Genomic DNA, 12,417 nt, shown 5'->3' on the forward strand with positions numbered 1-12,417 from the left:
TAATTGAAATAACAATTAAAAAATGGCATTAAAACTGTTTTAACTAATTTGTTTATTTGCATAAACAGTTAAATTATAGTGACCTAATTTGGATGTGTATGGATGTAGAAGTGAAAATGGGATGAAATATAGCTTTACCAGATGTAAAAAGTTTATGAATTGATACTAAATGTGTAAACTAATTAAATGCATCTAGCATTTGATTATAAACATGCATAATTTAAAAAATAAACAACCGGGCTTTTCAAAGGTTTTATGTACAAGTTTATATCTAAACAGTATTTCCATGAATCACTCTATGTAATTCATACACCTGATTTAGAGATAACCGCGAATAAAACGCACAAATGAAACAGTATTTCACAAAATGTATTAATATTATAATAATAGGTTATACGTTATTAATTAACTGATAATAACATCATCAACCAACCCCATGATAGTCAAAACAAAAGCAGGACTAGTAACATAATATTTGTGAAACCCAAACAATCTAGACACACGGCAGTGTGTCCGCCAAGTTCGAGCAAAAAAAGCGACACACCGGCCGTGGGTTATATTACACGAACCATTTCGGGCCAAATTCGACCCCCCTGTAACTCAAAATCTATTTTATTTACGCATATCAAATTTCTAGTATCTATTGAGACCCCCTCACTTATCTAAAATACAAAATTTCATTAATATACCCATTGTAGGTCTTGAGATATTGACGTCAGAAAATCGCTATTTTTACTATACACTCACTGACTGACTGATTCACTGACTCACTCATCAAAAACCTAGACCACTTCCAATGGTCGTATTGACTTGAAATTTGGCATGGAGGTAGGTCTTTATGTCAAAGTAAAGGGAAAAATCTGAAAATGGCCAAGTGTGAGTCGGTTTCAAAATAATGAAGGTGTTTTATATCCGGTGTAAATTTATACCCCTAAGGAACTAAAACGAACTAAATTTATCTATATTTATATAATATATCTTCGAATGGTTTGTATTTAGTTTAGTTAGAAGTAAAATAGTGTAGTTAGAAGTAAAATAAAAATCCGAAAACGGCCAAGTGTGAATCACTTTCGAAAATAACGAATGTGTAACTTTGATCCACGAACATAATATATGATAACATGTCATGTCAGTCAGTTGGTAAATCTAGTCCATTTAGTTAATCTAGTTCATTTCTTTGTAACAAACATAGTGCATATTAAAAATCTAAAAGATAGTATAAATGAGACATTCCTTTAACTAACTTCATCATAAGAAATAAATAAAATAAACAACCTTACAAAAATAAATGAAATCCCACCCAAAACAAAAATGTGAAAGACTGCCAAGTTCGATAATATGGGAAGGCTTCGCCTATAAAAGAAGTGAGATCTGAATAAGTACCAAGTTCCATACACATACCTCAGTTAAAAATAGTTACTTTTTAATGATGTTACTTGGCAAGTTTTAATAGAAAATTAAATACTTGATTCATTGCGTTTAGTAGGTTTATAACAAGGTGTATGAAAACTTTCCAAGTAACATCATTAAAAAGTAACTATTTTTAACTGAGGTATGTGTATGGAACTTGGTACTTATTCAGATCTCACTTCTTTTATAGGCGAAGCATTCCCATATTATCGAACTTGGCAGTCTTTCACATTTTTGTTTTGGGTGGGATATAAATCACTGGAAGCTTTGTCAAAATACAGCAATCGCACGACTTTGAACAAACATTCGCTGGATTTGCAAACACAATACTACAATGTTATGTTGGTAGTCAAAACAGTAATTGTATGTATATAGTAGGCTTATTATTGTTATATAGTTCCCTATGGTTTTAATAGCCTTTTCTTACTGGCGGATTTTTCGCGCGACAACGCTAAGTTCTCACGGGATGTGATCAAATACTAATAAATGTCATACTTATGAAATTTCAAGAAAAACATCTCGAGGAAACCTGGACTGTAATGTCTGAAATCAACAATCCGCATTGAGCAAGCGTGGTCTTTAATGCTCAATCCCTCTCTGTGTTTCGAGGAGGCTCAAATCATCGCCTACCGAGCCTTTTCCTGTTGGGGTCGGCTACCAGTCTAACCTTATGCAGCTGAGTACCAGTGCTTTACAAGGAGCGACTACCTGATCCCCTCAACCCAGTTACCCGGGCGACCCAATACCCCTCGGCTAGAGAAAAGGTTGATAATGATGATACACAGATGGCCTAAGGCTTGTGATAGGAAAAAGGCTACTTTTCACGCGAGAAGTAATTTCCTCTGGACGGTGGTCAAACCGTGATATATCCAGTACAATACACATGTACAGAAATAGCCAGTCTACTGAATACATCAGTAACCAAGCAACCTACTGACCCACTAGTATTTTCTCAGAAGCAATGACCTATGCATAGTGCACTGTTTCCCATTATTACGCTCACTTATATCGATTGACTTCAAAGAACATGATTAAATGCCTCTCTGATTATACACGACTTGCTTTAGAAAACAATGCTTGGGGTTAGTTTTCTAGTTTATGAAATGGGCAACCGTAATATAGTTCGGAAGAGGTAAAGCAGATTAAGATGAAGTAGGTAGCGAAACTGGAGACCCAAGCCATCTGGGTCTAAAGTATGGGTGAAAACCGCATGGAAATCAGTGAAGTTGTTTTTAAGAATCGTTGCCAAACAGACTTCTGCTTCGGATCTTAGTGCTATCTAAAATGCAATAAGTGTTAAAAAATGGGTTCTTTAGGGTTTCTTGTAAATTAAAGTAACGCTTTTAATATTTTTAAATCTTAATGTCAGTTGCCTATTTAACAAGTTGCATATTTTATCCGTGTATTGTGAGACACGGTTAAAATATATAAAAAGACGGCAAAAAAGTTTATGAAATATTCAAAATTTTTTTTAAACTAAAAATTATTTATTCATCAAAACATAATTACAATAAAAGTTATGCATGACCCTCAAACTAGGCTACAGCCTGTGTCTTGAGGGTCCGAGTATAACCAGCCCCATTATTTTTTAAGGTCTACTTTTTACAGTACTTCCACGCTCTTGTGATAAGGTAATAATAAAAATGCAAGTGGAATCACAACCCAAAAGTAGTACAGCAAACCAAGGAAAGATTGTTATTTAATCAATAGAACCTTTCCTTAAAACATCAAGGTCTAACGGGAATCTAGTTAGGGGTAATAGATTTTCTTCAAAGTAAACATTATTGGGCCAATTGAGTGATTGAAGTAAATTGGGACTATCTTCTACATTAGTCGATTAAACATGAAGACATTTTTGTTGTAGGTTTCTGGGTATTTTTTAACGACTTCTCAAAAAGGGCAGTTTCTTAATTCGTAGGTTATTTTATTAACTAAAATTTTGGTACATTTCTTTCTACTTTTGAAGTTAGTGTCAGTAATTTCAACAGCACAAGAAATTCTATAGGAAAATGGTTTCAGTTTCCAACTGCAAAAGTATTTTCAATAACAACGAAAATTTTGACAATTTTGACGCTTAGTAGCTGACTTTTATCATCGCATAACAACTCATTAAAAATATTAAATACCGATCTCTTTGTCATGTACGCAACTGTCTAAAGTGAATTAAACTCAGTGAATGAAACCCTCTATCGAAACGAAACCCATTCACAAAAATCCCATTAAAAAGCCGTCAGCTCTAACTTAACTAAATAAAAATATCTATTGTCCGCTCTTGACAAAAAATATATCCTATAATACACAACAAACTACCATCGATTTTAGATTAAATCTTGCAAACTCACCATTTTTTTTACACCTCACAAAACACCCAACATCTCTTGGCACTACAGAAATAAGGTCGAAAATTGAGTGGCAAGTTCTCTAGCAGCGGTAAATAAAGTTGTTATTATACTTGGGCCTATCCTAAAGGGATTTTTTGAGACAGTTTATGCCCGTTTAAGGATATCTTCCAAACGCTCGAAACGATGTCATCTCTCGGTACAGATATTTTCGATAATATTTTTCTAATATTGTTCAGAAGATATTTTGGATAATCTGTTCTATTTTTTTCGAGATTTTCAGCCCCTGAAAATACGGTGCTTTGTGTTTATTTGGCGTGTGTTCCTAAAGAATGTAGTAAACGTGTCGGATTTAAGTGTTAGGTTTCAAAAAGCTAGCACGTTTTGCGGTTTAGGAAATACATATCTAGATATGTTTTGTATTGTTGAAGACATTGGTGTTATGTGAATATCTTTTTAGTCAAAGTAATTGTTCAAAATTCTACATATGTGATCTTTTTACTAAAGAAAATATTTCGAAATTATACCTATGTGCCACCACAGGACGGTCAAAGATTAGGTATATTTAAAGGAGTAAATTATTACGACTGATCTTACGACTTACCAAAGAGTATCGGGTTGCCCAGGTAACTGGTGTGAGGCAGTCGCTCCTTATAAAACACTGGTACTCAGCTGTATCCGGATAGACTGGAAGCCAAACACAACATGATTGTAAAAAAGTTAGGCAGATGATAATGACATTATTACGTATAATTTATAATTTTGATGCGAAAAGTCAAGATTTCTTACTTGATTATGGTTACTGCAAAAACAACTTTGATACCTTTTTTTTCAACAACTTCAATAAAATTGGTTGGAAAGCCTTCGAATATTTTTACGTTACAGTTTTAGCTTGTGCTGAACAATAGCCTCTATACTCTATTCACCATTCGCATCTCAGCGCTTGTATTCATAAAATATCAGATCACTGTAGCATTTGGACCACAATACAAATGTGTTCAGAAAGGCTAGAACTTTCCTTATCACATTAGGATTTTGTAACGATGGATGGATTGTGTGGAAGAAGATGGCTGGAAATAATGTTATTTTTGTTAGATGATAGCAGATGCTTAGAAGATGATGATACTGTGTCAACGCCAAATAAAAATCGATGATTGAAATATTGCCTAGTTCATACAATTTTCAAAATAGAACACGAATGTTAAGTAAGAATATAATAAATAAAAATTATCGACTTAAGCATGCCTAGCATGCGTGTATTCATGCCTGATCAGTACTTATAAGAAGCTAAAGCCCCATTTTTGGTGTTTCTAAATACTAGAAGAATCTTTTGGGAATATCAAGCCCCCTTAGTGATAATACAATCAATTACTTGAAATTGAATGAGTATTATCAATCTTCAATTATTATTCTTCCCTTATTGCAACAAACAAGTCTTCTGAACGAACCTATTCAATACTGATATTCTAGTGTTGTTCACCAAAGCCAACAGTATCGACGACACACGATTAAAATATATCGAAGGCTGCACCGAAATGGATACCCGGTATCGATACATCGTTCAAACAATACAGCTTTGGTTAGGTTTTACGATGTTAGGGCAAAAAAACGTCGCCGATATCGGTGATATTCTGGTGTGCTACTGAAGTTAACTGACTAGTTTTTAAGTGAAGGATGTTGAGGATTTTTTAGCTAAAATTTCGCCTTTATAATGATTATTTTTATTATGTTCTCTGAAGCCCAATGGAGTGGTTGGACTTTATCTAAAGTCGCGAGTAGGTCCTGGATGCGCAGTTATAGCCCGTCCTATAAAAAATCGATTAGGCAGAGTTGGGTTAGGATGGGGCAAAATGTGGATGATGACGATCTACACTTTTGCATTGGTTCTTAAAAATAAAGCTCAAAAAAATTAAAATTGTGACGACAGCTAGAGTAGTTAAAAACCATGCTTAAATAGCTAGAATAGCGGGCAAACGAAAAAGGTGTCACACCTACACCTTGTTCATTGCGATTGAATCCCACTTGAACATGGATATAAATAATGTGAAAAATCGCCAAAGTTTAAAAACCTCCACCACAAACTTATCCCTTTACATCTAAAAGCAACTAAACATAAAACGAATGTCCTACACACTCTGAGAAGCGAATGCTACGCTATATCGATGATATAAAACGGTCGTAAATATAAAACATGTAGTCCAGTGAAGTGAGCGCGCTAGTGTTGTGATGTAAAGCGGACACTTTATCCCGGACACGTGATGGTATCAAAATAGTGAGGTGACAGTGTTGGCGGGTACGGGATTTTTTTTGCTGTATTTAAATACTGATATTCGTAAATTGATTAGTAAATAGCTTACGCTTTATATTTAAGCTACTATGAATATTTCTTACAAAATAAAAGTAGTTTTGATTTACTTTCATTATCAAATTGACAAAAAAATTGGATCAATTTTTATTTAAAAAAATAGGTACACAGATAAAACTCGTACGTATTAAGATCTCGAAGAAAATTGGCCAGCTGCAGAGAACATTCAGATGCACTTAAAACTTTGCACAAACACAGCTGCATTCTCTTTTCCCACTCTTATAGTCCAAAGGGTTGAAGAGAGATCAGACGCAGGAGTTTTGTTGCTGGGAAGTTTGTTCCACCACTTCTTCTTCCCAGCAAAAACACATAGGAAGTGGTGAATGGCGGGCGTTTTGGGGGCTGTCTTTTGTAAATTTGCCGTTCAAAAAGTGCTGATTTTCAGCCTACTTTGAATAAATTACTTTTGATTTGATTTGATTTGATTTGGACTGACAAGCTCTCCAAATAAAAAATCGCCAACTGTCATACCCAACCCTACCGATGCAAATGCCCATAGTTCGAAACTTGGCGTTATCTTTCAGTTCTAAAGAGATTTACGGGTTAACTTCTGTCTATGGTCTTTTGTTGAATATCTTGACGTCTTATTAAAAGTAAAACAAAACATCAGTTTGGCGGTATTGTCTCCATTTTTATGCAGTTTCGAGTTTTTCGTTGTTCAACTTTCCCAGTCTGTTTTATGGAATTTCAGATAAGAGGAATTAATTTTCATTTCATTATAAAATATTTTATTCTGAATGAAAATATTTCATTGATTCTTTCTAGGGATAACCATAATATGTCAGTTATGTTACGTCAAAAATTTTAAATTATTTTGTGATTTTTCAGAGGAAAAGCCATTTCTGATCAAACTTTCAAAGTAAGTCTGACACGTTAGCGGTCAAAAAATATATTGTACAAACAGTTCTCTATTTAGACTACAAAATTAAATAACGCTCAAATCCCTGCCATTGTGTATTTCCATACATTTAAAGCCAAAAATAAATCCCATTCATCCAAAGTCTAAGTATAATAACTTTAGTCCAAAAATCCCAACTCTGTCATTTCCTTTCCCAACCAGAATCAATTTTCCTTTCAAAACCTTCTATAGAAAGTGTTCGCAGTCCGAAGCTAACTTAAAACTCACTTAACAAACTCAAGTTACTAAAACACGTTCCCAGAATCATCACTTAACATCTTTCAAGTAAAAAGGTTTCATTCGCACCGACAAAAAACTGCGATATTACACCGTAAGTATGGCTCCAACTTAATCAAGATCCCTAAGTTCCGTGCTTCATTCGAGTCACGTGGAACCCGTCCGCGAATTCCCGGATTTATATTCCCGGAATCCCGGGGACTGCATAGCATTACTATTCGCCCGGGCGGCGTTGCATTTTTGCTGCCAAATACAATTTTGGACAACACTGCAAGACTGTGGGAAAATGGCGGGACGTTTGCATTTTTAGAAGCAAAATTGTCCCTTTAAAAGATTACTCTCGCTTTGCGCGGAATTGAGAGTACTTGCTTGTGTTCAAATTTGGAGCGGTCGTGTTTTGTTTTACTTGAAAATACATGTTTTAAGGAAAATGATTTTTTTTTAAACTTGTGGTACTACCGACTCATGAGAAGCACATAGGTCCGCAATCCTTACATGATATTATTTCACATTTATGCAAAAATAACTCTGTCAGTCGCGCTTTCACGCCTAAATTACGTAACCCTACGAAGTTATAGTATAGGACTGTTACACCCTTTTTATCGTCCCACTGCTGGGCACAGGCCTCCTCTCACACGGAGAAGGATTGAGCATTCATCTACATAAAATCAAAAATCAAAATCAAAATCAAAAGTCATTTATTCAAAGTAGGCTGAAAATCAGCACTTTTTGAACGTCAAATCTACAAAAGACAGCCCCTAAAACGCCCGCCCTTCACCACTTCCTATGTGTTTATGCTGGGAAGAAGAAGTGGTGGAACAAACTCCCCAGCAACACAATTCTGTCTGTATGGTTTGAAGAACCGTATACAAAAAAATAAATAAAAATATCACTCAAAATTATACACATAAATTTGTATAAAAAAAAAAAACAAGTAAACATGTAATCATGTTAGCTAGTACACACCTTTCCCATACCTATTACTCAAGCAGCTACAAAAAAAAAAAATGTCGGAAAAAAAAAGAGAGAACATAATGCCTCCATTCAGTGAAAATAGGTATAGTTTTAGGGCGTACTCAGCGACATGCGAAACACGACGTGTTTTTATATATATAATATATAAAAAAAAAAAACAAATTTACAACATAAACAGTGAAAACGGTGAACTAGGACTACTGTTCAAATCAAAAGTCATACACATTATATTACGAGTCAAGAAAATATGTAGTCAGCAAGACGACCTGGTACCACAAGCAGCACCCGTTCACGAGCATAACGCGAGGATCAGCCATCGCCCCCCTCGCACATTTTTGAGGGAGGGAGGCAACCCGACCACCGACGCTACCGCAAGCAATACCGTCTAAGGGAGCATGACGACTTGCAACCACATAACAAGAAAACAGTTAATACTAATAGTTTTACAGTCGCTAGTAAACCATTTACAAAATTGCGAAACAACTCATCGTGAAAACAGTACGATGGTGAAAATCTGTCTGTATACATACAAAATGGAAAATGTCACGTATAAAATAAAAGTAAATCACATCAACTATCAATGATAACTCTTGAAGCTGTCCGGTGTTTAACATGAGGACCAACTACTCTTATCGTTTATGTAATCATTTACAGTATAGTAGGCTTTCTTCGACAGAATAGATTTGACTTGGACTTTAAATTTATCAAATGGCAATTCTAGTAACGACTGAGGAAGTTTATTATAAAATCGTATACCTAGCCCCTTAAATGTTCCATGCACCTTGTGAAGCCTGTGAATGGGTACGCACAGTTTATGCTTGTTCCTAGTGTTGATACTGTGGACATCACTTTTCTTAGTGTAGAGATGAATATTCTGCCTAATATATAGTATGTTAGCAAGGATGAATTGAGATGCCACAGTAAGGATACCTATTTCTTTGAAAAGCTCCCTTAAGGAATGCTTGCTACCTAACTGATATATTGCACGAACGGCTCGTTTCTGTAGTACGAAAATGTTTTCGATATCTGCAGCTTTGCCCCACAGTAGAATACCATAGGACATAACGCAATGAAAGTAACTAAAATAGACTAGTCGAGCTGTGTCTACGTCAGTGAATTGTCTTACTTTTCTGACGGCGTAGGCAGCAGAACTAAGCCTTCCCGCGAGGCTAGATATATGCGAGCCCCACTGTAGCTTTGCATCAACTGTTATTCCCAGAAACACTGTTGACTTCACAGTTTCAAGAACTTCATTATTTAGGATAATATTAGGTCCTAAGTGTTTCACATTAGGCAAGGTGAACTTAACACATTTAGTTTTTTTAGCATTAAGAACTAAATTATTTGTTGTGAACCAGTGCGTAACTAAGGAGAGTGCACTATTCACTTCATCAAATTGCTCTCTATTCCTATCAACTTTGAAAATGAGAGATGTATCGTCTGCAAATAATACTATTTCACATATATTTTTCAAATGGAACGGTAAATCATTTATATATACTAAGAATAAGAAAGGACCTAAAATAGAACCCTGCGGCACGCCTAATTGAACTGGTAGGCCTGAAGATTTGACACCGTTGATGTCTACGCATTGCAATCTATTATTTAAATATGATTCTATGACGTTCAAAGCTCCGTTTTGAACGCCGTAATAACGTAACTTGCGTAAAAGTGTGTCATGTTGAACGCAATCAAAAGCTTTGGAGAGGTCGCAAAAGACTCCTATTGCGTTTTGAGAGTTTTCCCATGCATTAAAAATATGTTTTAAAAGAGCAACACCAGCATCAGTGGTCGAACGACCTCGAGTAAAGCCATATTGTTCACTATGGAGGAGGCAATTTACATTAAAATAACTGAGCAACTGCTTGAGTATTAACTTTTCAAATATTTTACTAAACGCAGGTAGAATTGAAATTGGTCTAAAATTACCAATATCCGACTTGGTTCCTGATTTAAACAAGGGAACGACTTTACTTTGTTTCATGAGGTCGGGAAATACACCAGCATCAACGCATTTATTGAATGTGACAGCTAGATAAGGGGCAACAATGTCAATTATATTTCCCGCTTCATTCTTCAGATATGACAGAAATAACATGTAGTACCCTAATTCACTAGGTAACATTCGCACAATATTAAGAGTTTTTAAACGAATACTTGATGACGTTTTTTCCGGTTTAGCTTATCTTCAGGCCGCCATCTTATTCTTTCTCATTCCCTTTTTGTGCTCGGTAACGCTCGCACGCGCACTATAGTGGCTCCTAAAATCACCATGCCGAAAAGAAGTGCGCAGTCTCGTATTGAACGATATGAAAGGAAAATACGAAAGTTAACCGAGAAACAAAGACGTCGAAAAATCATCTCGCCGTTTGAATCTTCGGAATCCGACCATGAAGGTAAATACAAATTAAACTTTATTAATGTTTTGTGACTATACAACTAAAGTGATAAGAAATCTTGAAAATGCGTTGGAATTGACCGCGAGTCAATAACATCGACATTTCCAAGTTTCATTTTAAATCAAAATCTGATTATATTTGTTTGCATCGGGGTTGACTGCGAGTCTTCAACGATGACAATAAGCAGAAATAACGAACAGTCTGAAACAGATGTATCGCTTGTCTGCAAAATAAAAAACTATCAAACCATTGTTTGTTGAGTTTATTTCTAACCTACCCTCCGATTATGCTCGAATTTGTTCTTAGTCAACCTAATGTATTTTTAGGTGACGAATTGATCAACGATCGAGAGGCAGAGGTTCAAGAACCTACATTAGAATCGTCAGAGATGCCGGAAGCAATGACTGAGGCCATCATAGAAACTGAAACCAGCAGTGAACAGGCAGGTTCAAGTCGACAGGATGACGTCACTACGGTCGACGAGTTAGATCCAGATCTGTTATCCGCCCTTGGTGAATCAACATCTGACTCCCCGGAATTTGGTGAAAGTATTCACGAAAATTTATCTAAGTTATGGGTCCCCTTGTTGAAAAAAGGGATACCAACCGACAAAAAAGATAAAATCTTAAAAGATTATTTAGTTCCTGATAATTGCAAATTATTGCAAGCACCAAAGCTTAACGCTGAGATATCTGCCGCGGTGCCAGACATGGTCCGCAACCGCGACAAAACAATCACCGCTTCGCAGCAACAGCTCGGCTTAGGCATCACCGCTGTGAATCGTGCTATCGATATTCTTTTAAAATCCGACGATAAGGTTCAAGCAATGAAACACCTCAGTAATGGGTGCCGCATATTATGTGACTCACATAACCAAATTACTAACAATCGCATAAAACTTATTACTCCCAGCTTAGACAAATCTTTTTTGCACGTGATAAACGAGTCCGAAAGAGATGAAACACTATTTGGCTCGTCACTTTCGGAAAAAATTAAAGCGACTAAGGCTATTGAAAAACAGGGTCTCCAAATTAAGAAACCGGTTCAAAAACCTAAACCACCCGCTACACAGGCTACTACGCGCCCAGCGTCTTACCAGGGAAACTGGGCAGCGCCCCCTCGGTATCCGCCGGCGAACAGGGGGGGGCGGGGAACCTACAAGAAACCTGCACTAACGTCGATCGCCCGTCGTCCCTACTCAGCACCGGCTCAACCTCAACGAGCAACCAATTCCGAGAAATCACGTGCACCGGCGCCAAGTCACCGCTAGCCCAGGTTCATGCGGGTAGGCTTACCCACTTTTTTAATTGTTGGTTGAAAGTAACAAGCAATAAAGTTGTACTTGATTGGATTAAAAACGGGTATAAAATACCTTTTAAATCTGAAGTATACCAGTGTAATGTCCCTCAAAGCATTTTTTCCCTAAAAGAAAAACGTGATATGTCAATAGCCATAAACAAGCTTAAAGATCTAGGAGCAATAACTGAGTCTAATTTCTCATCTGATCAATTTATCTCAAGAATATTTCTCACTCCGAAATCTAATGGTGATATGCGATTTATTTTGAATTTGAAGCCCTTAAATAAATTTGTACACATAGAACATTTTAAAATGGAAGATTATCGGACTGCTTGCAGGTTAATCCCGCAAGGGGGTTACCTAGCTACTATTGATTTAAAAGATGCTTATTTTTTAATACCGATTCATCCCTCACACCGTAAATATTTAAGGTTTCAATTCCAGCCTGACAACACTGCCAGTGTCCTTACTTATGAGTTCAGTGCATTACCTTTT

At 36.2% G+C, this 12,417-nt stretch overlaps 1 protein-coding gene across 1 annotated transcript; it reads left to right on the plus strand.

Moving 5' to 3' along the window:
* Positions 1-10,946: 10,946 nt before the first annotated feature.
* Positions 10,947-11,898, plus strand: LOC124642401. The gene has a single exon (XM_047180806.1). It carries the CDS (start codon positions 11,012-11,014, stop codon positions 11,891-11,893), a length of 882 nt encoding a protein of 293 aa, XP_047036762.1. The 5' UTR covers positions 10,947-11,011; the 3' UTR covers positions 11,894-11,898.
* The last annotated feature ends 519 nt before the right edge of the window (positions 11,899-12,417 follow it).

This window comes from Helicoverpa zea, chromosome 24, assembly GCF_022581195.2.
Source record: "Helicoverpa zea isolate HzStark_Cry1AcR chromosome 24, ilHelZeax1.1, whole genome shotgun sequence".
Classification (NCBI taxonomy): domain Eukaryota; kingdom Metazoa; phylum Arthropoda; class Insecta; order Lepidoptera; family Noctuidae; genus Helicoverpa; species Helicoverpa zea.